General features: G+C 40.3%; 1 protein-coding gene across 2 annotated transcripts in view; it reads right to left on the reverse strand.

Annotated features, from left to right (window-relative positions):
• Positions 1-24632, reverse strand: part of Nbas (NBAS subunit of NRZ tethering complex) — a 284871-nt gene that overhangs the window by 93697 nt on the left and 166542 nt on the right. For both annotated transcript variants that reach the window (XM_034514140.2, XM_076942115.1), the window contains exons 39-41: positions 17322-17398; positions 16833-16970; positions 2541-2770 (exon numbers count right to left, since the gene is read on the reverse strand). In XM_034514140.2, the coding sequence (XP_034370031.1) occupies positions 2541-2770; positions 16833-16970; positions 17322-17398 (445 nt within the window). The remainder of the gene's footprint in view (positions 1-2540; positions 2771-16832; positions 16971-17321; positions 17399-24632) is intronic.

Genomic DNA, 24632 nt, shown 5'->3' on the forward strand with positions numbered 1-24632 from the left:
GTGCTATGGGAGCGTAGCAAAGGTACAAGTTAGATATGGACTGTCATCTTTGTGTGTGTGTGTGTGTGTGTGTGTGTGTGTGTACATTTGTGTGAGGAGAAGAGAGTATAGGCATACATGGTACACATGTGGAGGTCTGAGTACAGTCTCAGGTCAGTCTCCAGGTACTTTCCATCTTTTAAAGCAAGGTCTCTCACTGGCCTGCACCTTTGTTACATAGCTAAGGGTAGCTGTCCATAAGCTTCCAGGGAATCTGTTTCTCTACTTACCTTTTCACCATTGCAGGACTGTAGGAAACTGTCACCATATCTGGCCTTTTCTACATGTTCTAGGGAATCCAATGTAGGTCCTCTAGCATACAAGGCAAGCACTCACCAACTAAGCTATCACTCCAGCCCTGCATTAGTTAGCATCTTTATCACTTCATGAAGATGAGTAGAGGAAAAGAATTATTTTATACCCTCTTTAAATCTATACTGCCTGACTCTGAGAATGTTTTCACAAAGGCAGGCATACAATGTAAGACATATGCAATAGACTAATGAAATCTAACGAGTAAGAAGAAAGCTCCTCCTGTGCATAAGTGGAAGGAAGAGTGGCAAAAATCAGAAGAAACTGTTTTTAAATTTTGCCTTAGATATTGGAATATCCACCAAACTAGAAATGGCAAAGCTCAAACCCCCACTGACACTGTGGAGTATTTTAAACAAGCCTTCCAAAGACTGTGGTGCATTTTTCTAAACAACTGAAGATAGAAGACTCTATTATATATTTATCAAAAGCATATATTTGTCCTTGAGGACATACTTCACATAGAATATGTCAGCTGCATACTTAGACAAAAACTCCAGCAAAATATAAGTGACAAAATAAGGCACTCGATACATCAGAGCACTGTATTCTGCATAACAACCCTCTCATAAGAAACTATCAACATGGCATCGAGGACTACAAATGCCCACAGGAAAAATACACTGGATCTAGAACAGGAAACCCAGACTCAAGGCCTTGCTGGCTGTGAGGCCTGGAACAACTCCTTAAAGCCTACTTTCTCAGATTCTTCTTCCAGAAGCAAGGAAGTTGGGTTACTCACTGACTTAGGATACCATAAAATCAGATTTTAAATGACTTGGAAGCTGACCTTTTAGAAGAAATAATAAGAAAAGAAAGCCAGTTTTTAATTGACACAGGCTTTAATTTAACTGGCACAGGCTTTCCACACTATCTCTCCTCTGATTCCCCCATCCCCTGCCTTACCTCAGAGAGAATCCAGACACCTCTGAGAGCAAAGAGATGCAGGTTAATATAGTTACCAGAAAATGGCAATGCATTTTGGCCATTTTCATAAGGATTTTAAAAAGATACTATTGAATAATAGCATACTATTATCACAATCAAAACTATTTCTGGCACTTCAAAATAATTTCTCAGGAGACACAAGTAACTACCTGGTCAGCGTACACACAATTCAGTCATAATTTCAAGACTACAGTTCTAACCTTCATGGCGCATTAAGAGCTTCACTGAGAATAGAAGCAGTGCACAAGAAGGCACACCATGTTGTGACAGAGAAGTGATGTCCGTAAAATGTGAGAGACCCAGATTAAGGTAAAACTTGTAGATTTTACCACCCATGAAACTTGGGCCACTGACCATGTCTAAACAGCATTGTTTTTCAATTATTAAAGACAGATAAGAATACTTTACATCACAGGGCTGTCTGAGATGGAAGGCTTCGGGCGAAGCCTGCAGAGAACCACACATAGCACTTTGGTTGTGCTCCATGGTGAGTACTTAATAGTGGCGTGGAGGTGTTAGATCCAATTTCTATTTAGTAACCGGATGGTAACCACACACCTCCCATCCTCTGCACAGTAAATACTGCTCACTTGATCTAAACTGCTAAAATACAGCACACAAGCAATAAAACCCACGGGAATTCCTTCCTTCCATTCCTAGTGATCCACTCTTGCAAATGGGCTTCATGTGTATCACCTTTTTAGACAGGGCCTGCTGTTCATTCAGAAAAGCAAGTGGCAGTTTGTCCCTGCTCTGTGAGGAGCCTGGATAGAAAATGGCTTGTTTCTCTAGAATCCAGGATGTAGGCACCTGGACCTTCAACACTGGACCTTCTAGAGTGAGGACACTGGAGCTTTAATACACTGAAGAATATCGACCCAATATATACTTGGAAAAGTAAGACTCTCAGCCAAGTGTAAGAGGACGTCTCATTCAAGTTCCACCACAAGCAACATCCTTCTCACCAAGTCATTGCCTGTGTGTCTAGAACAGACATAATTAAGGAGCTGGATTACCAGAGACATCAGAAGCTAATAACAAACAACAATACCCTGCCACCATCCAGTGCTACTACCTTGATTTACAGACTCTGAGGTCTGTGTCTATAGATCTATGTACCATGTACTTGTCATAGCGCTGGGAGAAACTCCTGGGGTAACAGCTGTGCACACTAATCTATGAATTCAATTCATCCTTTTGCATTTTGAATTGACCCCTTGGGAGGTAAAATATCCCCTTACTCTGCAAGGCCCAGGATGGTTTCTCTTTTGTACTGGTCATCAGAGGTAAACCTCTGCACATCCACGCCCTTCCGCAGGCCCTGAAGGAGCTGAGCCTGGGTGAAATCTAGAAGACGCTCATTGTAGTAGTGCAGCTGCCTGGTCAGTGACAAGAGGTCCTCAGGCCAGGCTTCATGCCCATGTTGAGCCACATGCCTGGTAACCATCTTGATTAATTCCTTGGGATCAACCTGTAAAAGTTGTAGAAAATATGATTTATGTACAGTATACATATATGAACAACTATTTAAAAAAAGCAGAACACAGTTCCTGGAAATTCGGATGCCACTTTCCACAGCTTGGTACATTTAATCACACTCATCTACAAGCCCGGTCAGAGGTAGCACTTTTCACACCTCAAAGAAAAGACACAGAGCTGAGCCTACAAACAGTCTTTCTGAACAGAACTCCTGGTTTTTTTTTTTTTTTTTTTTTTTTCCATCTTAAAAGCTTCTAAACACCTTAAAATTAATACTTTCACTTTTTCAACTATCATACCTACATTACATTTTGTCCTAATCTACTGGTGATTTTTCTTATTTCCCGGGGAAGACATTCTCATCTTCACTGCCTTTGGATACATTCTTGTGGCCCACCACAATGCTCTCAGTAAAAAAGATACAGTCTAGTAACTTTACTGTACACGGTTAGACAGCAAAATAGAAGAATGTTTTCTTTGGGGATAGGTTAGGAAAACAAGAATAAAAACTGACTCTGACTTGCAAAGTCAAAGACACTAGTAGACATACAAGAAAGCATGCAAAGGTCAATGTTCTGTTTTGTTTTGGGGCTCGAAGGGACATAGGGACAATGGTTCTTGGAAGCTTCTTAAAAAGCAATACAATTATTGAAATATAACAAAACAGAGAATCCAGCAGATGACAGGGCATGGAAATGAGTGATTCAGTGGTCATATTTATTTAGTGTGTGTGTGTGTGTGTGTGTGTGTGTGTGTGTGTGTGTGTGTTAGAGAGAGAGAGAGAGAGAGAGAGAGAGAGAGAGAGACAGAGAGTAAGAGAGAGAGAGAGAGAGAGAGAGAGAGAGAGAGAGAGAGAGAGAGAGAGAGAGTGAGTGTTGGTCTGAGAGTCAATGAGGCTCAGCCATGGTTTTGGAATTACAAATAATATAAACAATAATGACATTAACTCATCCCATCCTGATTTCTCAGAGGCATACTATATATTTTAAAATAAGTAAGTTAGAGAGAAAAAACCTACACTCTATATTTGGTTCTCAGAACTCCATTCCTAATGATGATAGGCTGTCAGCATTTTTAACATGAAAACCCATTATTCTGAGCTACACAGGAAATTTGTCAATGTTGAGTCTATTCAACCAAACCTGGCCTGCCAGTCTCTCTCTTCACCCTTTTATGAAACAATCTGGAGGCATAGATAAAAGCCAATTAGAGAAATGTTGGATTCCAACAGATAAATATAAGTAAAAATCAACCTAACAGATTTTTTTCTACATACATATATTTGGTCATAATCTCAGAAAAACACAACACTAAATTCTACCACAGGAAGCCACAGGACAATTTTAAATTCATTCAAGATGTGTGTGTGTGTGTGTTTTTTTTAAAGACATAATGCTTCTGTGCTACTCCTTAATGTTTATCACCACAGGCATCTTAGTCTTAGTTTATCAAGTGAAAGCATTCAATGCTAGTGATTAATTCCCTGAACATTCTTTGGTTAGTTACTTCATGGCCAGATAAATCTCTCCCCCACTTAAATTGCTTAAGAAATAATCTGAAATATCTCCAATATTTAAAATCAGCTGCCGTCACAATTAAAGCTTACACAGAATGTAAAACCTTTGTTCCTATGCTCTTTTACCAAAAAAGGGGGGAGGAAAATTTGTACACTTATGTGCTAAGCAATGCACTACGAAAATGTGTCCATCTACTCTAGAGATGCAGTCTCCTACAACAGATAGCAGAGCAGGCAGAGGTAAGATAGCAAGGCACAATGAGCTTGGGACGATACAGGGAGACAGAATTTGTCAGAGAAGTCTTCTCAGAAGACTTAATATCCAGCCTAACTTCAGATACTAGCACCAGAAAGGCCCCAAGGAATATAAAGATATACTACAGCAAAGGTTAGATAAGTACATTCTAGAGCCTAGAACTATAAAGACAGACACACTGAATAAATCAACTCCCACTGCTATTACGGAGTTGTGTGGGAATCAGCTGTAAGTGGGTAATACTGGTAACTTTAGGGAGTTCTGAAACACCTCTCAGCAAGTCTATGAGGAAGTTTCTAACTTGAGTTAATTAGGCCATGAAGACCTACCCTAAATGTGAGCTGCACCAGCCCATGGACAAGGAGTCACATATATTAACAAAAAAGAAAAAGAAAGAAAGAAAGAAAGAAAGAAAGAAAGAAAGAAAGAAAGAAAGAAAGAAAGAAAGAAAGAAAGAAAGAAAATAGGCTCAATGCTAGCATTCCTCACTTACTTCCTGACTGTGGTTACAAGTGAGTAGTTGCCAACATCTATCTCCCAGTCATGGGACAGAACCTCAAACTGTGAGCCAACATAAACCTTCCCTTACCCAAATTACTCTTATCAGGTCTTTTGTCACAACAACAAGAAAATTAACATACATACATACATACATACATACATACGTATGTTGTATCTCACAACAGAAATAGACAAAAAGGGTAACATGCTTCAGCTTATGCTTAATATTTATTTCCTCTTTAAATGTACAATGGTTTACATATAACTCTGAACTTTCTGCCATGCATATAGCTCCCTGTGCCATTATCTGGTGGTACCTATCATTGTGGACAATGTACTGTTTCTGCACCTTCCCACATGATGTGTGTACTTCCTCTCAGCAGAAAGAGTGGCATACTTGTTCCTAAGCCTCAATATCATGTAACACCACAGTTATATTCTCTTTGCTAATACATTCCATGACACAATCCAAAGGCAATGTGGTAAACTAAGTTCCAAAATGGAAGCACACAGAGGTAACAAACGTGGATATTACACTATGTATATAGGCTCTAATTTGTAGCCTGCAGGAAGTTTCAAGTACACATATAATCTTCATGTTCACATAAGGCAAAAGAACTAACTGATCTTTTCTTCAATCAATACAATCCCATGTCACCCTGATGTAAGCACACATGCAGGAGTTAACAGCTGGATGACCTTGTGACAGCTGGTTCAGTCAGAACTTCACTATCCTGCCTATAAACTGGAAGCAATGATAAAACAGCTTACCTACCTGTGAGAGACCTCAGAGAAAATATGCAAACTGAGTATAATATGAAGTGAGAGAGCTAGGAACAACAAAGATAAAAGAAAAATCAAAGGAAAAAACAAAACAACCACACAAACAAACAAATAGAAAAGGACTGCAGACTTTGCTGAAAGCCTGTAACTGCTCCTGTAGTACACAATGTGCGCTTCCCTTCTTCATTACATCATAGCTTCCAGAGAAAGAAGACTGTGAACATTCATAAATCCATCTTAACCAGAACAGAATCCTCTACAAAAATAAGGTGCACAGTAAACTGTCATAAGCTTTAAGTCAATAGTTCCAGTTTATGTTTTAGGTTTGCACTTGGTAGAGGTAGACGTTTGCACTTTGGAGTTCACGCCATTTCTCCGCTACAAAAAACTGTTGATCAATAACCTCCTCAGTTTATTAGAAAGTACAAATGATATGGTTTTAATTTTTTATTAGTTCTGCCAGAATTTTGTACAAGTTTTGATCATATCTAGTTTTCTTCCCCAACTCTTTTCCAATCTAACCCTCCCTCTATTTTTCACATGCTTTCTGTGTTAATTGGTGCCCAGTTTTACATACTTTCTATGCTAATTTTTGCTACCCAAATAATCATGGATACGTGGTCTGCTTCTAGAGCTTTATTAACTCATCAAGGGCTACACTCTTAGAAAATATAGACCCTTTCACAGCAGCAAACAGTTGACAATAAGTCCTTGGCTACAGGGGCAAGTTCATGGCCAGTTCCATTCTCTACAATGGGAACTGGTCTGCTTTGGGCTTCTACAGGTCACATGTCCCAACCACTGTGAGTCCTCCTTATAGTCAGCAGCTGCCTCCAGCTATTACACTCTTTCCACCCTCTCTCCCAATGAGCCTGAGCCTTTGGAAGATAGGTTGTGGAGCACATGGTTTTGAAGGGGTTGAACCTTCCACAGTCTTATTCTGTGCACCTTGACCGTTGTGAGTCTCTGTGTTGGTTGTCATCTACTGCACACAGAGGCTCATCCGATAAGTACTCCTTTCTTGACTATGTTAGAAAGCCAAGTTACATTCAGAGCTTACTCTCAAGGAATTAAAAATCTGTGGATGACAAACAGGTACACATAAGCAGTTCCCAGGATGCATCTGAATATAATTTCATTTCAGAATCAGAGGCTACCTGTCCTAGGAACTCTGTAGAGAAAGGAACTGATTTCATTTTTTGTGTCTTCTAACACTCAGTTTCTACAAAGCTGAAAGACAAGACTTCATCAGATGATCACCTTCTTAAGATTAACATCCAATGAGTATATAGGAATTAATACTTAAAATAAAATTAATCCTTACAAGTCCCTCCAGAGTAGAAATGAGAATCTACATCTTTCCTGTATGATTCTGCTAAATATTCAGAATTGAATTCTTTGTAAAAACATAATTTTCAGATCAACAAATTACAGCTAATAGAGTCCCATACAGTTTAAACAACTTAATCTCATCTTCTTTACTGAGAATCTAGCCCTGTGTGAATTAATTTTTATTTCACAAATTTCTACATCAAATTTATTCACTATGTCATTGATATATTTATGAATAAAATACTTATATTTAAGCCTGCAGGATGAAAAACCTGAGACTTCATACTCCAGTGCTGAATCTCAACTTATAGTATGACCTGGAGGAGAAGTGTTTCTTACGACAATATCTGTGTTAAGGTGGGTGCTAAGAACTCTGTATGAGACTGCCAAGCACAAAACCTTCAAGAAGAAACATCTTTTATATTTGGTATCCAGAAAAGGTATTCTCTTAAATCTTCAGTACCAGTCAAACATGGTGCCCACTACATATATATTTGACTAGCCACTGGAATCCTTTTACCAGTGACAGAGTACTGCCATTCTATCTTAAGGGGTGGGGGTGGGGGGGTGGAAGCTGCTTTCATACTCGCATGTATAAATGAGTGTAGGAAATCTGGGAATAGCAATCTAATTTGAGCTGTTGCCCAGCCAGTCTTACCTTCTTTAACAGCATTTTTTGCTCAGGTCCCCGAGGACACCTCTTTTGGAAATTACTCATTAATAGAATGATGAACAGTGGTGTTCTATTAATTAGTTGATGGCAGATTTATCAGAATGGCACATGTATGAATTATCAAAATAGCTGTTAAGTTTAGAGACATGATATTTTTTATTATTTTAAATAACTGTGGAAAATCTAAGAAAAGGAAACAACTTTTTACTAAGTCTTCAATGAAAAAGGAAAATTACTTCTGCAGGAGAAACAAATGAATTAGCCCCAGAGGTCTGGATTTCTGGCATTTCCTCTCAATCATCAAGTTATATGGCTTTAAACTTAAAACAATTTCTTCTATATACTTCTCATAAAGACTAAATGAGACAAGGTGGATGGGTGTGTTGTAGACTTTAGCTGCCTATGTGGATTATTTGCTTATGGACACTATTATTTTCTATCTCTTTCTTAACAGACTTGGCTGGTTATTATTACTTCTAAAATTTAACTTAAATTTCGGTAGAAATTACCCAATGAGCTCATGACATTTCTCAAAATATTTCAAATTAATTCTGAATCATTCGGTGCTTCATTTGATACACATTCAATCATCTCTAGAAATGTAAAGTTTTTAAAGTTTCAAAGTGTTTCACTTGAACTTCACACCAACCCAGCTGTGGGGGACAGCAAGCTGCTCCTGTCTCTCAGATGCCTGCTTATATTTCATGGCAAGTGGCTGCAGTCTGGAACTGGGAAGAAAATCCAAATCACATGGCCTCCTACTCTTTGTCCTTATACCACTTATACATTTCCTTGCCTCCCTTAACCACCCTTGCACCTACCATTATTTGGGAATTTTTGTTGTGTAGAGTATTTTTTTGAAATTAATTTTTTATTGGATACTTTATTACATTTCAGATGTTATCCCCTTTCCCCATTCCCCTCCACCCAGAAGCCCCCTATCCCATCTCCCCTCCTCTTGCTTCTATGACAATGTGTCCCCTACCCATCCACTCCCACCTCCCCACCCACATATTCCAGCCTTCACAGTACCAAGGACTTTCTCTTCCACCTGTGGCTGACAAGGCCATCCTTCCCTACCTGGAAGCCATGGGTCCCTCCCTATGTGCTCTCAGGCTGGTGGTCTAGATCTTGGGAGCACTGGTTGGTTGGTATTGTTGCTCTCCCCAAGGGGCCACAAACCTCTTCAGCCCTTTCAGTCTTCTAACTTCTCCATTGGGAACCCCATGATCAGGTATGCACTCACTAACAAGTGGAAATTAGCCCAAAAGCTCACAATACCCAAGATACAACTCACAGACCACATGAAGCTCTTGAAGAAGGAAGACTAAAGTGCGGGTGCTTAGGTCCTTCTTAGAAGGAATAACAAAATAGTCATGGGAGCAAATATGGAGACAAAGTGTGGGACAGAAACTGAAGGAGGGGCTGTCTGGAGACTGATCCACCTTGGTATGCATCCCATGTGCAATCACCAAAGGTAGACACTAATGTGGATGCCAGGAAGTGCATGCTGACTAGAGCCTAATATAACTGTCGCCTTAGAGGTCTGCCAGAGCCTGACATATACAGAGGCAGATGTTCACAGCTAACCACCAAACTGTTTAGAGTATTTTCAAACATCCATTTCTCTTGTCTCTCTACCCACCCTGTTCTCCCTGAAGCCTGAAGACATAATTTGTAAGTGTGAAAGCATTCACCCTATAAAAACAAAGACCTCACAGGTAGCTTTGGAATCTTCCATATTCAATATTCAAAGTAATATTGCAAAATATCATATAAGCTAAAAAATCTAATAGCATAAAAAAGGTACCCAAAATCCCGAAAAGGGAAAGTATGAAGAACTCTTCTATTTACCTCTGAAACAGTACAATTTTTCAAGGAGTGAATAAAATATGGTTACTTTAAAGAATAAGCAAGCCATTATGAAGTCAAGGCCTGTATAAGTATTTACAAAACAGTCCATTCATGCTACTACTGTACACTAGTAGAAAGAAGAAGTCTATTGTATTTAATGGTTGCCATTTCTAGGTAATACTGTTTATAAAGCTGTAAAGAAGTTATATGGTGTCCCCTTTAGAACAATTATTTTGAGATAACTTTCTACTTAGTATTTTCGATTAGAAGCTTTAAAAAACACACACAGTTTAGAAAGCGTCTTCCATGACATTTGGGATTTCATCCCTGTTGCATGTGTTTCTCTGGCCTGTGAAGCTAAAAGACATGTCTCCATTTAACTGATAACTTCCTAGAACTTCAAAAATGACAGCAAGACCATACGTTCAGACACATTTACACAACCACAAAGGTCAGATGTGAGTGAATACAATACACAGAGCAACCCATCTGAAATATACTCAAATAAATATGAATATTTGTGAAACACTGCTGGACAGGCAGGAAATGGAAACAGATTTTACTGTATATCATCTTTCCCACCTGTACTTTTTGGCCATGTGTGGATTATGTATTATACATTAAAAATGAAATAAGATTAGGACAAATGTTAGAAGAGGGAATAATTTTAATACTCATTTGCCAATCATTATATAAAACTGAGAAGAGGTGAGAAAGGCTGCTCTAAATGCCACCTATGAAATATGGTGAGTCCCAGCCCCTGTTGGCTGGCTCAGGACAACCCCGCCCTTCATAAAGCATAGGCAGGAAAGTCTATCCATCACCTACAGCAGCATGCCTGCATGCTTAGCCACAGGGAGTAGAGAGAGATATGAAAAGACTGAGAAGTCAGAGCCAGGCTGCAGGACAAGCGAGTGAAAGCTGCACCTCCCTGGGTGTTAGTATGTGGGGGCAACAAATTGAAACCAATTGGATTTCAATTTCCAGGATGATTCATCAGGAGCTTGTCATATTTAATTCCGAACTCAGCGGTACTGTTTGATGCAGAGGTAGATGCTGAAAAGAGTCAAATCATGAGTCATCAGTCTGTGGAGCACTCCTGGATACTCAGCACACCCAGCTCTAGTGCGTGCCTCTCCTGCTCCTTCCAGTCCGTGCAGGTTGGACCTCACATCTGCACATCTGAAGCTCTCAGCATCCTAATGTCCCACTGCACAGAATTTATTTCACTGAATTTACTTACATGCCAATTCACAGCCCCTGAGAATGTATAGTGGATTAGGTTCTGAGGATACAGAAAACAATGGGATTTTTGCCCTCAAACACAGTCACTGAATTGAGAGGAGACACATGGGCACTGCTTATAATATTGCTAAGAAGCCTTTCCCTGAGTACATACACAAGAACTAAAGGAGATGAGAGAAAGAGGCTACTCTCTGTGGAGGAGACAAAAAGGGCATCAGGGAAGGGACCTTGGTTCAGATTCATTTGTCCATCGTGGCAGGGAGATAGCTGATAAAAAAGGACTAAGTTCACATATCCAGAGAAGTATACAACACAATTTTAATTTCAGAAGAGCAAGAAAATAATCTCTGAAAGAGGCAATGTCAGGAAATGAGCCTAGAGGGACAGGAAGAGACAGCCAGTTGACTGGGGGTTTATCTGTCATGCACAGAAGTTTACATTTCATATTATAAACGCAGCAGCACACGAAAATATCCTGCTGGGAATTTCCATTAGACTTGTATGCCAGAAAGATCACTCAGGTCCAAAAAAAAAAAAAAGTGACATTCCTTCTTTTGCAAAAAAGCCAGAGTGCCAGCATGCCCACGTAATGAGCAGAGAAAGCTCTGACAGGGTGTCGTTTTCTACTGAAGTAACCTTGAGCAACTCACTGCAGTCCTTTGAGTCATTTTCTGCAAAGAGTTGTCCCCTGCACAACGGAGCTGCTCAAAGGACCAGTGGAGGATGGATGTGATGGAATTTTTAAAGCAGACAAGTAGCTGCAAGGCTCACTTTCCATGTCTACGATGCCTTGGCAATTCCTCTGAACACGGTGCTGAGCTGACTGTCCTTACACCCCTTCCTGACGCTCCCTTGGCCAGCTAAAATGGCCTGCATCTGGGTACAGATCAGTTTGTCCCTTCTCCTTGCTCAGGCAACTCCTTGCTTTGAATTTCATAAAGTAAAATTTTAAGACCAACTCAAATATCTTGTGATAAAATACCATAGTATATTTGGCAGAATGATGACACTGCTGGGACTTTGGTGTTGCTGTTTCCTCTCCAGAATATTCTTCCTATCAGTAGCTGCACAGAGGTGCTCATCCTTTACTCAAGGTTAACTTCTATCAACTGACACCTCCTGAGACAGCTGAGTACTACACAGGCATGTATACACAGACACTCCTCTACTTCTCATTACTTACTTTTACATTTTGCTCATGATATTATATGGTAGTTTGAGTAAAAAATGTCCCCCATAAGAACATGTTTGAACACTTGGTCCTCTGCTGGTGGCCCTGTTTGAGGGGGTTATAGAATGTTCACGAGGTCCAACCTACGGGACGAAGTACATCACTGGAACCTGCAGTTCATGGCCTCACCCCACTTCCACTTTTCTCTCTGCTCTGTGTTCATGTGGAAGATAGGATCCCTCAGCTTCCTGCTCAGTTCTCTTGCTGCCAAGCCTCCTCTGCCATAATGGACACTCCCTCTAGAATCCAAAGCCAAAATAAATTCTTTCACAAATAGCTTTGGGTCATGGTGTTTTACTGAAGCAGCAAAATGTAACTAATACAAACCCATTTCCCAGGAGAGTGCAGTTCCTAAGTGGGGAGGTGCTTGATAAACTGTGCTCACTATTGGTTCCTTCAGAATACTGCCTGCCTCAGAGTGGTCAGATGTGACCCAGTCAATAAAACCACACAGCTTCATCTTCAGATATATAGTGCAGAGTTAGGAGTTGTCAGCCATATTCCCAAGAAACATTTGTTTATTACCCTTCATGTCCTAGGACTGGCTCTAAGCACTGGGAAATCTAGTAAACACAAGCAAACATGCCTTCAAATACCTCATTACCTAGTGAGTGAAATGTATAAAACCTCTGAAAAAGAGAGTGTGCACACCATGAAGGGGCAAACCCAGTACGGAGGGCCTGTACAGACACGCAGTGCTACAGGAGCCTGCTCGGGCGAGATGGTGAGCGGTCCTGCGGAAGGTCATAGTGGGGAGACATGTGACCGTGGGCGGAAATGAACCTAACAGCTTTCTATACTTAGTAACCTAGTAACCCCTTCAGGGACTCTGCTTGCTTACAACTTTCGACTTTCAAGACAGGGGAAAGAACACTGATAACTTTTATCACAATTTCCCTCCAAAGAATTCATTAGAGATATTTTTGAAACTAAGAACAGACCACATGTGGCTCTGTTGCAAGATTTCTGGCTTTCTCAAAGCTCTAAGTATGTACTTGTTCTCTAGCCTGTTGCATTAAGTACTCTGATCCACACCTCATGAAACCATCCTGTCAACAGTTTAAACTTTTTACAATAGATGTGTGCTCTGCATGCTGGCCACGCTGACCTCCCTATCTCCTATGTTAGCACTTCCCTCTCCCCATGATCTCCCTTACAAGTCATGAGGCTCACATTTGTGTCCGATGTCATTTGTGTGACAGTGGGTTTGGAGTTATTAGTTGAAACATGGAGGGCCAGCACAATGTACACAACTAAGGACAGTTACTCTCTTCTAGAATCTACTAATAAACAATCTTTCAGAGGTAAATGGCAAAGGCCCCAAGAGCTCCTTCCCCTTTCCTGACTGTTGAAAGAATTGGTCTTGTTTGTACCTGGTGCACATAACTACTGCTGACATGAGCTACTGACTACAGTGGCTATAGGAAGACTAGGGAATGTATGTTTCACAGCCCTGCACAGGATCCTCTTGCTCCTACATACCACAGGTCATAGAACATACACTCTCTTTCCCCCTTTTAATGATTTCTTTTTATTTTTAAATTATATATGTACCTCTACACACAGGACTGTGGGTGCCTACAACTGCCAAAAGAAGGCACTGGATCCATTAGAACTGGAGTTACAAATGGTTGTAAGCTATCTGATGAAGGTGTTCAACAGAACTAAACTCAGGTCCTTGGCAAAAACAGTATATGCACTTAACCCCTGGGCTACCTTTTCAGCTCCCTTGTTCAACCCTCTTAAGCAGAGGAGAAGAACATTTATACCTCACTGATGTCAGGCATCTTCCTTGTTTCAACCCAGTGGGAAAGGACAGTGTGAGAGGTGCAACAGGTACAGTTAGTGATAAATGGGTTGAGAGCTTTTCAGTCTTTTGAATTAAAAAAAAAGTTGTATTGGGTTAGTCACAAGTAACACAGAGATGGCAGCAGAACAGTGAGCCTGTGGCTGTGACTCGGATTCATTATGACTGTGACACCTCAGGAATCAGTTTGAATACAGTGTTCTCTCCTTGCTCATCTTCCATTTTCATCTGGAACAGGCATATTTATTTTGTACCACTGAACAGAGCAAGTGTGTACCTTGATTTGTTTTTATGGGGCCCTAGAGATAAGAACTGCCTTGAGTATCAGGGAGACACTTGGAACTTGGCACTTTGAATAATATAAGCACTATTAAGACTATGGAGACTTGTGGTGCTGGACTGAATGTGAGCTATTTGGGAATCAGGACTGGAAAGTTGTGATCTAATGAAATATATCTTGGTGTCGCATTGATAAGAAATATTTATATCTCATAGTCTAAGAGACAAGATGGAATAAAAGGAGGTAGGAGGAATTCATAGTATTCCCTCTCCTTTCTCAGCAACTTCTGCCATGTTCCTATTATGAAGATGGGGGATGCCTCCTTCCAGCAATAGGGTCAACCAGATATGAACTCAAACCTTGGAACTATGAACAACAGCAGCGGAAATCATTCTTCTGTTAGAATTGTTTCTCTTGGGTGATTGCAGACATGACCAAAAGCTAACGACCACAGTGACATAGACTGAAATGGTAGATAAGATCTTCTTTCCAGCACATGCACTGAATGTCAAGATATCCACTCATTCAGTCAAACATGCTCTGAGATTTCAACTGTTCTTCTGGGGAAATATTCAAGTTTACAACAAAGTACAAAGCATTTCCCAAAGTAAACCTTTACTGTGTTTCAACAAATTGGTATCTTGAAGCAAATTACTTGTTCCTTTTGTGTATAATAACATACTAATGAAAATAAGCACAAAATTAACTCAGCACATTTCCTTATTTAGTTACTAATTCATCTCCATGACAAGATGCCTTGCTAGTTTGATGACAATGGCCCCAGGGACTCATAAGTTTGGATACTTGGTCCCTATTTGGTGGAACTATTTGGAAAGAAGTAGGAGGTATGGCCTTGTCCGTGGAGGTGTGTCACTCAGGTGGGCTTTGAGCTTTCAAGGACTCATGCCGTCCTCAGTGCCTCCTGCTTGCAGTTTGAGATGTGAACGCTCAGCTGTTCCTGCCGCCATGCCTTCCCTTCACTCTGCCATCCGGGTTGTAACCCTCTGGGACCATAAGCACAATTCCACATTTTCTTTTATAAGTTGCCTTTGTCACTGCCTTTGTCACAACAAGAGAAAAAAACCTAATCTCTAACCAAAGCAAGTCAAGGGAGAGAAGGTTTGCTTTGGAATGTAATTTCAAAGGGTCCCATCCAGCACAGCACAGAGGAGGCCTGCTGGCTGGAATTGCTCTGGATGTGGGGGTGGTGGATTGCAGTGTGGTTTATTCCCAACTAGAAAGGTCAAAAAATAAGGGACTTGGGCCATAAAGAGAAGGAGATATTGCTGTCAGGCTTTGCCCAGTTGGTCACTTTTGCTACATTAGTCAGTTCCAAAGTTTCCAAGGCCTTCCAAACCAGTGTCAGTTCCTAAGAGCCAAGTGTCAATGTGTAAGGCTGTGTCACAATAAGGCCACTATATTCTTTACATCCAAGTACTTCATTTCAATCCATACCATGATAAGCATTGATATACATTTATTTTAATTTTTTTCATACCCTTAGGAATTGACTCCAGGGTCTTACACATGCTTTACTTTTGCTATAATCCCTGGTTCACTATCTATAAAACTATCTGAGGTTTTAAAACAAAATTAGAGTAACTTTATGTAAAATTAGTAACCATAATTGTAGACAGTAGAAGTTACAACCAAGAAACAGACTTAAAGTCCTCAAATAAATACCTCGGATTTAGTGGGTGGAAGAGCACAACGCTGTTTCTTAGCCAAGCAGTACTGAAATACCCAACACACCTAGGAACGATGCATACCCTATAATGGCTATGTCCTAGGAAGATAACCCTGTGCTCTGGATGGTACACCCTTTCCATTTAAATAAAAGTTGAAGATGAGAGCAATAGTTGTCACAAGTATTATGTGTTTTCACATACTTTAAGGGTCTGATTTGTTTATAATAGTTATGACAACTAGAATTTTGTTCTATAAAATTCTATAAATTCATTTCTTTAGAGTCTGCCTTGGCCAAAGGGAGAAGAATCTTCCTTCAGCTACCACAGATGAAACCACTTCCCTGGACTGTGATCCTGGATGTAAAAATAAAGGAAACTAACAGCATGTATGAATTTTTATCTCTAACTGTAAATTCCACATGAGTTGCTGCTGCAAGGTCCTGCTACAAGCTCCTACTACAAACTCCTGCTGCAAGGTCCTGCTGCCTTGATATTTCTGCCATGATGCTTTGCACATACTTTGAGCTGTGAGCTAAAGATAACCTTTTTATCCCTAAGTAACTTTTGTCCATATTTTATCACAAGAACAGGAAAAGAAGGTAAGACATCTACTTTGCTAACTTATAGAACCAGCATCCACTGTGGATGTGACTTTAAAAAAACTAATTCTATCTTTTAGTCTTTCCTACTAAGTATAATCATCTATGAAAGGAAAAGGACAGATGATCAGGATTCACCATCCATATTAGACAATCTGTCTCTTCATGCTACCTGAGAAGCAACTAAGTCTCACAAAAAAGGCCAGCACTGTCTTCTAGGAAGCATTCGCACACAAGGGGTTATTATAAGGTTATACTCACTAGTACAGTAGAAACTGTAAAGACTCACCCTGTAAAGAGGATGGCACTTGTCCCTGAAACATGGAGCCAATCGGGCATAGATCTGCAGGCTGTAGTAGTAGGCTGCCAGCTGGAGAGACAGTGCCGAATGAGCCTGCTTCTCGAAGCACTTGTTAGCATCCAACACCTAGGAAGAAGAGCACAGAATCAAGCTAAGGCAAATGGTGAGACCATCAGACATGACCACATGGTGACTGGCCTAGGACTACAGACCACACTTCCATCACATCAACTTGAGCGCATCCTAACATGCAGTAGGACAGCTTGGAAGTACGGTAGACTTTACTGTATAAAAGCAGATTGAAAGATGAACATCAATGATATATCATTGAGTACAGTTTCTGGATACTAACTAGGCCCTTCTAGTACCTAGGAATTACAAGCAAAAGAGGACCCATATAACACACAGTTTTACTGACAATGACTCCCAGGAGAGAAATTTGCTTATTTATGTTCTTTGTTGGTAAGGTAAGCTTACCTGAGGTAAGGCAAGGAGATAAGCAAGAGCCAATGTCATGTCATTCGGCAAAGCATCACTTGCTAGCTGCAAGAGAACTAAATGTAGAGGGGATAAAAAAAAAAACTGCATTACTCAGGGCAGAACTTGAAATTATTACTTTATCAAATAGTCGTGCTGTTACAATTATTTCTAAATACTTCTGTTTGTACACCTGAGCTGTTCTCAGCTTTTCTCAGAGGCTGCATTCTGCAGAGGGCAGCATTGAGTGGACGGATGCATGGGGCTGCGAATGAGAGCTGAGTGCCCAGCAGGGCTGGAGACATCTATAGCAACCTCCCCCACCCCTACTTGACATGTGCAGGGACCACCAGGAAGAGAAGAATATCAGAGCCAGGAAATGGAGAGCAGTCCTGAGAAACACTGCCTTTTGCAGCTGACGGCTGCTGGGGAAGGGGGAATCACTGTTGCTTGAGACTGGATGTCTATCAGCAGGGAATGGGGAATGAGAATTTGGTATATATATGATGGAATACTATTTAGCTGTAAAGAAAAATGAATCATAAAGTATGCAGGAAAACGGATTGATCGAGAATGTATAATATTAAGCAATGTCACACACAGAAAAATCTTCGCATTCTCCTTCATTTGTGGAATCTAGAATAATACACACATGTAAACAAAAGTGCATGTGAATACTGTATAACAGGAAGAGAAGGAAAGCTAACTTCTAGGGGATGAGGATAAATTAACTGCAGGCAATGAACATGAGTTATGAAGGAAGACTCAAAGCTGCTTTATGCTAGCTCTATTATGGAGTTTCCATTGTTTGTGGTGGGAAATTGCATATACATCTATTCCATAGTGAAAGTAAAAACCCAGTGAGAGACTCTAGAGCCTCTGTGCAACATAGCAACAAACTGGATAGAAGTTCACACTGAACTGTAGAAGCTTTTGGACCTTGTTAATTTCAGTGTGTATGTGTGTGTGCGTGTGTGCGTGTGTGTGCATGTGCATGTGTGTGTGTGTGCGTGTGCATGTGTGTGTGTGCATGTGTGTGCGTGTGCATGTGTGTATGTATGTATGTATGTTTGCAAAATTTTTAAATAAAAACATATTAAAATGAAAGAGATTCTATGTGAATAATCTGAAGGGAAAAAAATTGATTCTAGAAACACACTGTAGGATTCCCACAGGAGTCTTGCTCTACTTGGACAATATTTAAGTGATTACTATAATCTGAGCTTAACTGATAGCTGGAATAATGAGGCACAACCCTTACATGCCAAAGGTGCCCTAGAATTTAAATTTTCCTGTGGTGATTTAAAGAAGAAAATACTGAGCTGTCTCTACTGTGCCTCTTGCAAAATATTATGCTTCTGTAGGAAGAGTCCCATCCCCAGTGTTTTCTCCAACCCTTAGGAGCCAAAGGAACCAAAGGAACCAAATTCAGGCCTCCCAAGAAATCATGGACTCCCAAAACTGCATTCTAATCAACAGATAGTCATTTCAAAACCCATTTCCACACTCAGTCTCAATCAGTATCCAGAGAAACTTTCTCTAACCAGACATTCCCTAAAATAAGCAGTCTTTGACATTCAGGAATCAATGAATTAGGACAATAGCAAACAATATTTTTTTCTCTGAAGAAATAATTTTAAAATACAATATAAAAAGTCCAGATCACCTCTTTCTCAACAATTATAGGAACAAGACAGAAGTACCAGGTGATGAATGTGACCTAGAAGACTTCAAGCTTAAGGATAAACTACACCATAATCTATCTACCGCAGACACCTGAAAACTATAGAAGAACACATGTGAAGCAGAGGCCACTCAAGATTCTGGACTACTTAAGAAAAATTTAATTGTACATGACAAACACCCCCACACACAGTCATCAGTCAGTAATGGGACTTAATTTCCCATTACAGCTCAAGTTCTGACTCCTGTCTCACCTTGTCTACCATTCAGCATCTGCCTAACAGTCCTTGGGGAAACTTATCTTAAAGGAAAAAAAAAAACAAGTCCAACCTCTTGCACACTGAGAACTGTTCCCAGCTAATGTTATTTCTTGAAGTCTTCTCAAATATGACCGTTAATTGAAACCTAACCTAGTTTATTTCCACTTCTACTACAATTTTTTTCAGATCATCTCACATCTTTAATCTGAATGCACTCATCTCCTCCTGAGGATCTCTCAGGAGTGTCTGCCTTACATGTGGCTTTGCTCCAGTGAGTGTAGAACCTTTATTTCCTAGAGCTGTGGCTGGACCAAGCTCACCTGGGAAATTAAGCCCCACTAGTGACAATCTTATCATCACATCTTTATTGTAACATCAACTCGACGTTTCCTTGATTTACTGTGCATTTTCCTGTTTCCACAAAATGAAGCCCCATTGAGGGCATGAATGTTTGCTACCACAGGGGATGTTCCTGAGACTATGCTTACAATGTAGAAGATTCTCCACAGCAAACAAATAAGGCAACTAGAAGAGAAATGAGGGCAGTTAGAATAAACAGCCTCCAGCAAACATCTCTGAAGAGAAAATCTTCACTGGATTCAGAAATTCCAGAAGGCTTTTTTAAAAAAGAGCTATACTTGTATCTCAAATACAAGTCGCAAACTCTTACTAACATTTCTGAACTTGTGTGTGTGTCTATGTGTGTGTGTATGAATGTAAGTATGTATGTATGTATGTATGTATGTATGCATTGCATAACATATACAGTTTTATCCCACCTCCCCAAAAAGAAAATAGGCCAATTTCATGGACAAAAATCACACTTGAAGTTTCCTCCAAGGCCTGTTATTGCCCAGCAGTGAGAATCATCACTATGGATACTACTGCATCTACAGACACCAGATATACAGTCAAGCTGATGATATGTTCTATTCGCTATTTGTATAAAGCTTTGACATTGTGGAGTCCTTACTTATCTCAGAGAGGCTACCCTCCCAGAGCCAGCTGATGCTGGATGGTGAACAAGTTCCCTGTGAGCATAGCTTTAACATGTAAACCAAACCCAGTCTTCAACTCAGAACCAATTCCTCTGACATGGTTGTTATACACTATCTAACAATTATCTGTTTTAATCACTCGAGGCCTGCTGCTATACATGAGAGTCTAAAATGGATAGCTTCAGGCTATCCATTCAAACCAAAGTTAACCTTGCCATGCCTGCCTCCTCTCCTGTGAAAACACAAAGGTTTTTATACATGCTTTCCCTCTGCTGACTACCAGGTGGTTTCACCCTTGTTTTAGGGATCTGTAGCAACCACTTCCTTCATGACTGTCATTTTCATACCTATGTATCTGTACACCTAAAGAAATCTAAAATCCCAGGTAAAGTTTAACACAACTAGGGCAGGATGTAGAGCTATATAGTGAAATGATAAAACAGGAAGGGAGCCATCTTTAGAATTAGACAGCCCTGGGGAAAAAATGATCAAGTCCTCGTGATCTGAGTTTTAGCCCAGAGAAAGCTTCAGACTTTAGGAGTTCTGCTGTACATCATGTAGGACACCTTCACCAGCACGTCCGGGACTGCCTAGTAACTGAAGACATTCATGAACGTGCTGCAAAGCACTGCACGTTCTCACTACAGAGGATAAGCAGAGACCGCAATAGCCTAGTGTCAGCTTAGTTCAGGCTTACATGCCAAACAAGTTAGAAAAAGCCCTTTGGTTTTCAGGGCATCTTGAATTTTGGTCTGAGCATATTGGCCTCTTAAGTGAAGAGCAAGTGAAGCAAAGCATGGAGTCAGAGCGGCCTTCAGCAAACAGGGTGTTCAGCCACCCCTCCTCTGTCAGTGGCTGGCTTGAGGTGGTTTTTTGGGGTTTTTTTTGTTGTTGTTGTTTTTCTAAGTTTGGACTTGTTTTGATTTTCCCCCCAAATACTGAAGGATTGGAAGTCCTTCCTGTAATAGGTACTACAGTGGTAAAAGAGGCTATTACTTCCATTTGATATAATCATAATTAATGACTTAGTAATTGCATTTAAGGATGAAGACCAATTTCACTCAGAAGCAAGTACACACTCAGCCATCCCTGATTAAGAGACTGTGTGTTTCCAGGCTGTGTTTGCTGCTGCCTATTACCCCTACACAGCACTCAACAGTCAGATGAGTCAGTCGCCCCTCAGCTGCCCTGTAGAAGATGGCAATGCTTTCCATTCATCTGCAAATGAGATTTCAGAGTCCCAGTATGTCCTTCTTTTCCTGTATGCCTTATGCCAACTCACAAGGCATGGACATCAAGGCAAAAATATTCTTCCTTTGGCAACTAGCCATTCTAACACCTCGACAACATCCCTTTCCTTTTCACTGTTCATCTTAAAGAAGTGGTTCAGCACAAAGTATTCACATCCTTCCTGTCCATTCCCTGGGTTCTGCATCACTGTATCCCAACTGATATGAACCCATGGGCCGTGAGATTTTCTTCAGCTCTTACAATGATGCTGTACAGTGGTAGATGATTCTGTCTGTGGGCTTCAACAGCATGAATTTTCCTTTACCTGTCTGCAAATAATCTTCCTCTACCTCTTCTTCCTTCAGTATTGGGTGAAGGTAGCAGTCATTTCTCTATCTTAGTCTCATTTTACAGGTTATCCCCTGAAATACACCTTCACAACCTTGATGTCAACAGACTCTCTGGTCTATTTCTCTTTTCACTTAACCCATTTCAGAAAATTTATATTACCAAATGTCAGGTGAAGATGGCACATAAATTTTGTCCCAACTTAATCTTTACCCAATGTTTTTAGTATTTCTGAAGCCTTTTACTCTTCTCCCTGTACAGCAGACTTAAAACTCCAGAGCATCTAGGAATTGCTGGATTAAATACTATGCATCTGATTCCTTCAGAAAATATCAGACCTCTTTTACTGTTTAAACAAGCAGGAAGTTATCAAAACTGCCAGGAAATCATCACCAAAGGCTTTCACACATACCTTTTACCCCATGGCACAGATTCCTGATTAGGTTTTTTTTGTCATTTAAAAGCATGACTTTTAACAATCTTCCATCTCCTCTCTACCTAGTCCCTAGAGTCTCTCTCCTTCCAGATCCTTCTTTACACAGTGGCCCTACTGTAATGTTAATCAAGCATGTGTATCTATGTCCCTCTCCAGATCAGAAGAACAATAAAACCTTTTCCAGGTCCACACATTGTTCAAACAATGAAGTTAAATTTTCTTTTTTGGGCTGAGTGGGTGGGGACTGTATTTGTGCTTTCAGACACCACTCACACAGCCTGATATTCAAATGTGGGCTGTGCTCATGGGATTCCTCTATGTAACAAGAACAAAAAACACTAAAACAAAACCACCTATCATTTTTAATATATCTGCTTTAACAGTATATTGGACTGATGCTTTGCATGAAGTAGCATTCCTCTGAAACGAGGTAATATTATCTCAAATCTTAAAAACATAGGCCCAATCCAAAAACCAGCTGTATGTACAGACAAAAAACCAGAAATCCAAATAAGATAGTCACTATCAGTATGAGTTAGGCTGTGACATTTAATGCTATTATAGGCAATAGACTGGTCCACTCTGCTTGTTAATGTGTGTTACTAACCTTCGCAGGACATATTCCTAGTGTAGCATTACTGCACGGAATGACACACAACTGTAATTCGCATGGCTGTTGATAAGTGGCCTTAAGTGGCCTGTGTTTCTTAAATCCCTTAAGCCCTTGCCTTGCTCTCTGAAGCCTGGGTGCCAGGACTGCTTCAAGTGTTAGGGCAATTGACTCATACTTGAATGTCTTGGCCTGTTTGACTAGGTTTACAACATCTATTTTAACAGCCCAGGAAAAGTGGAAAATATCCAAAATTCTCTCTATAGGGAAAGCCTTCACTCATGGGATGAAACCCTGAAATTATCCCTAGTAGAAGGCCCTTAAGACTTCCAATCCTTTCTGCGGAACCATGGTTAACACCTGAACACATGGTAAACTGTTAAGTTCTTCTGTGATTAGGTTCTCCTTGTCAAACAATTCTACAAAAGAAAGTTCAAGTTGAACTATGAGCAATAAAAACAGGAAGATGAGGCAGGATGGAACAAGAAAGTGAAGTGGGCACAGGAAGTGAAAGGCACCTCTCACCCCTGCGTACTGGCTTAAATTTCTCAGTAAAAGTGAAGAATTGCAAAACTACCACCAGGATCAAAATGGCTGCAAAGGCCTAAGGAGTGAGATTGAGAGCTGTCTGAGAATTTAAACAGCTAATGAGCAGTGCACATGGCCAATCTATGTGTAAACTAAGTTCAACCTTAACAGGACACCACAAAAGCCACATTACAGGTACCTTTACAGAGGGAAATTATTTAACAATTAACTATACTACCTTGCATTTGCAAACTTTGAAGTTTACTTAATATTTAAACTTTGCTTAATCGTTAAACCTACTTACAAATTATATCTTTTCATTATCATAATCTTACAGTTCACAAATCATATATACTACATTTGCCAGACACATGACTCTCTTGAGACAACCCCACCTAGCCTTGGGTGTATTCTAACTTATCTTCCTTCATAAATCCCAACATCTGTTTCTGTCTCCTTCCCAGGAATCTTTTCTGAGGCTTTCATCAAGGTGATGGCTTCCCCCGAGTGAGGTTTCCTAAAGGGAAACTGCCTATGCTCTGACATCACCCACCAACACTGATATAGGTACTGGGAAGCACTAAACGACAGACTCTGGAAGTGGCTGCCACTTAGAGGAACGGATGGCACTGGTGAATCATTCATCCACAGGGTGGATTCTATATGGAAGATATGTCAACATGCTGTACTATCAGAACCTGCAAGACTAAAGAACTCAAACCCATAAAACCCAACACGTTTGAACAGTAAAAGAGGTCTGGCATTTTTAGAAGGAATAAAATGCATAATATTTAATCCAGCAATTCCAAATTCCAAATTCCAAATCTGAGTAACTGAAATTAAAAATATGTCTCTACAACACTTGCATTAGGACGTCCACAGCAGCTTTTTATAACAGCCAAAGTCAGAATCTGCCATGTCTCTTCAGAAGAGAATAAACACACTGTTTTATATTCATATAATGAACAAAAACAATGTACCAAAAGTTGTGCCACAGACAGATTTCAAACACTCAAATTAAGTTTTACATAAGGAGAATGCACACCAACTTATTCTACTACATGTGTCTATAACTTTGAAAACATGCATACAGTGGCAAAGTCAGAACATAGTGGCCTTCTAGTTGGGTGGGGAGTACATTGAGCAGGAAAAGGTGGCAGAGCTCTGGGGTGACAGTAACATTCTGCTTCTTAAGGGGGTAGAAGATCACAAAAACAC

This window comes from Arvicanthis niloticus, chromosome 11 (assembly GCF_011762505.2).
Source record: "Arvicanthis niloticus isolate mArvNil1 chromosome 11, mArvNil1.pat.X, whole genome shotgun sequence".
Taxonomy (NCBI): Eukaryota; Metazoa; Chordata; class Mammalia; order Rodentia; family Muridae; genus Arvicanthis; species Arvicanthis niloticus.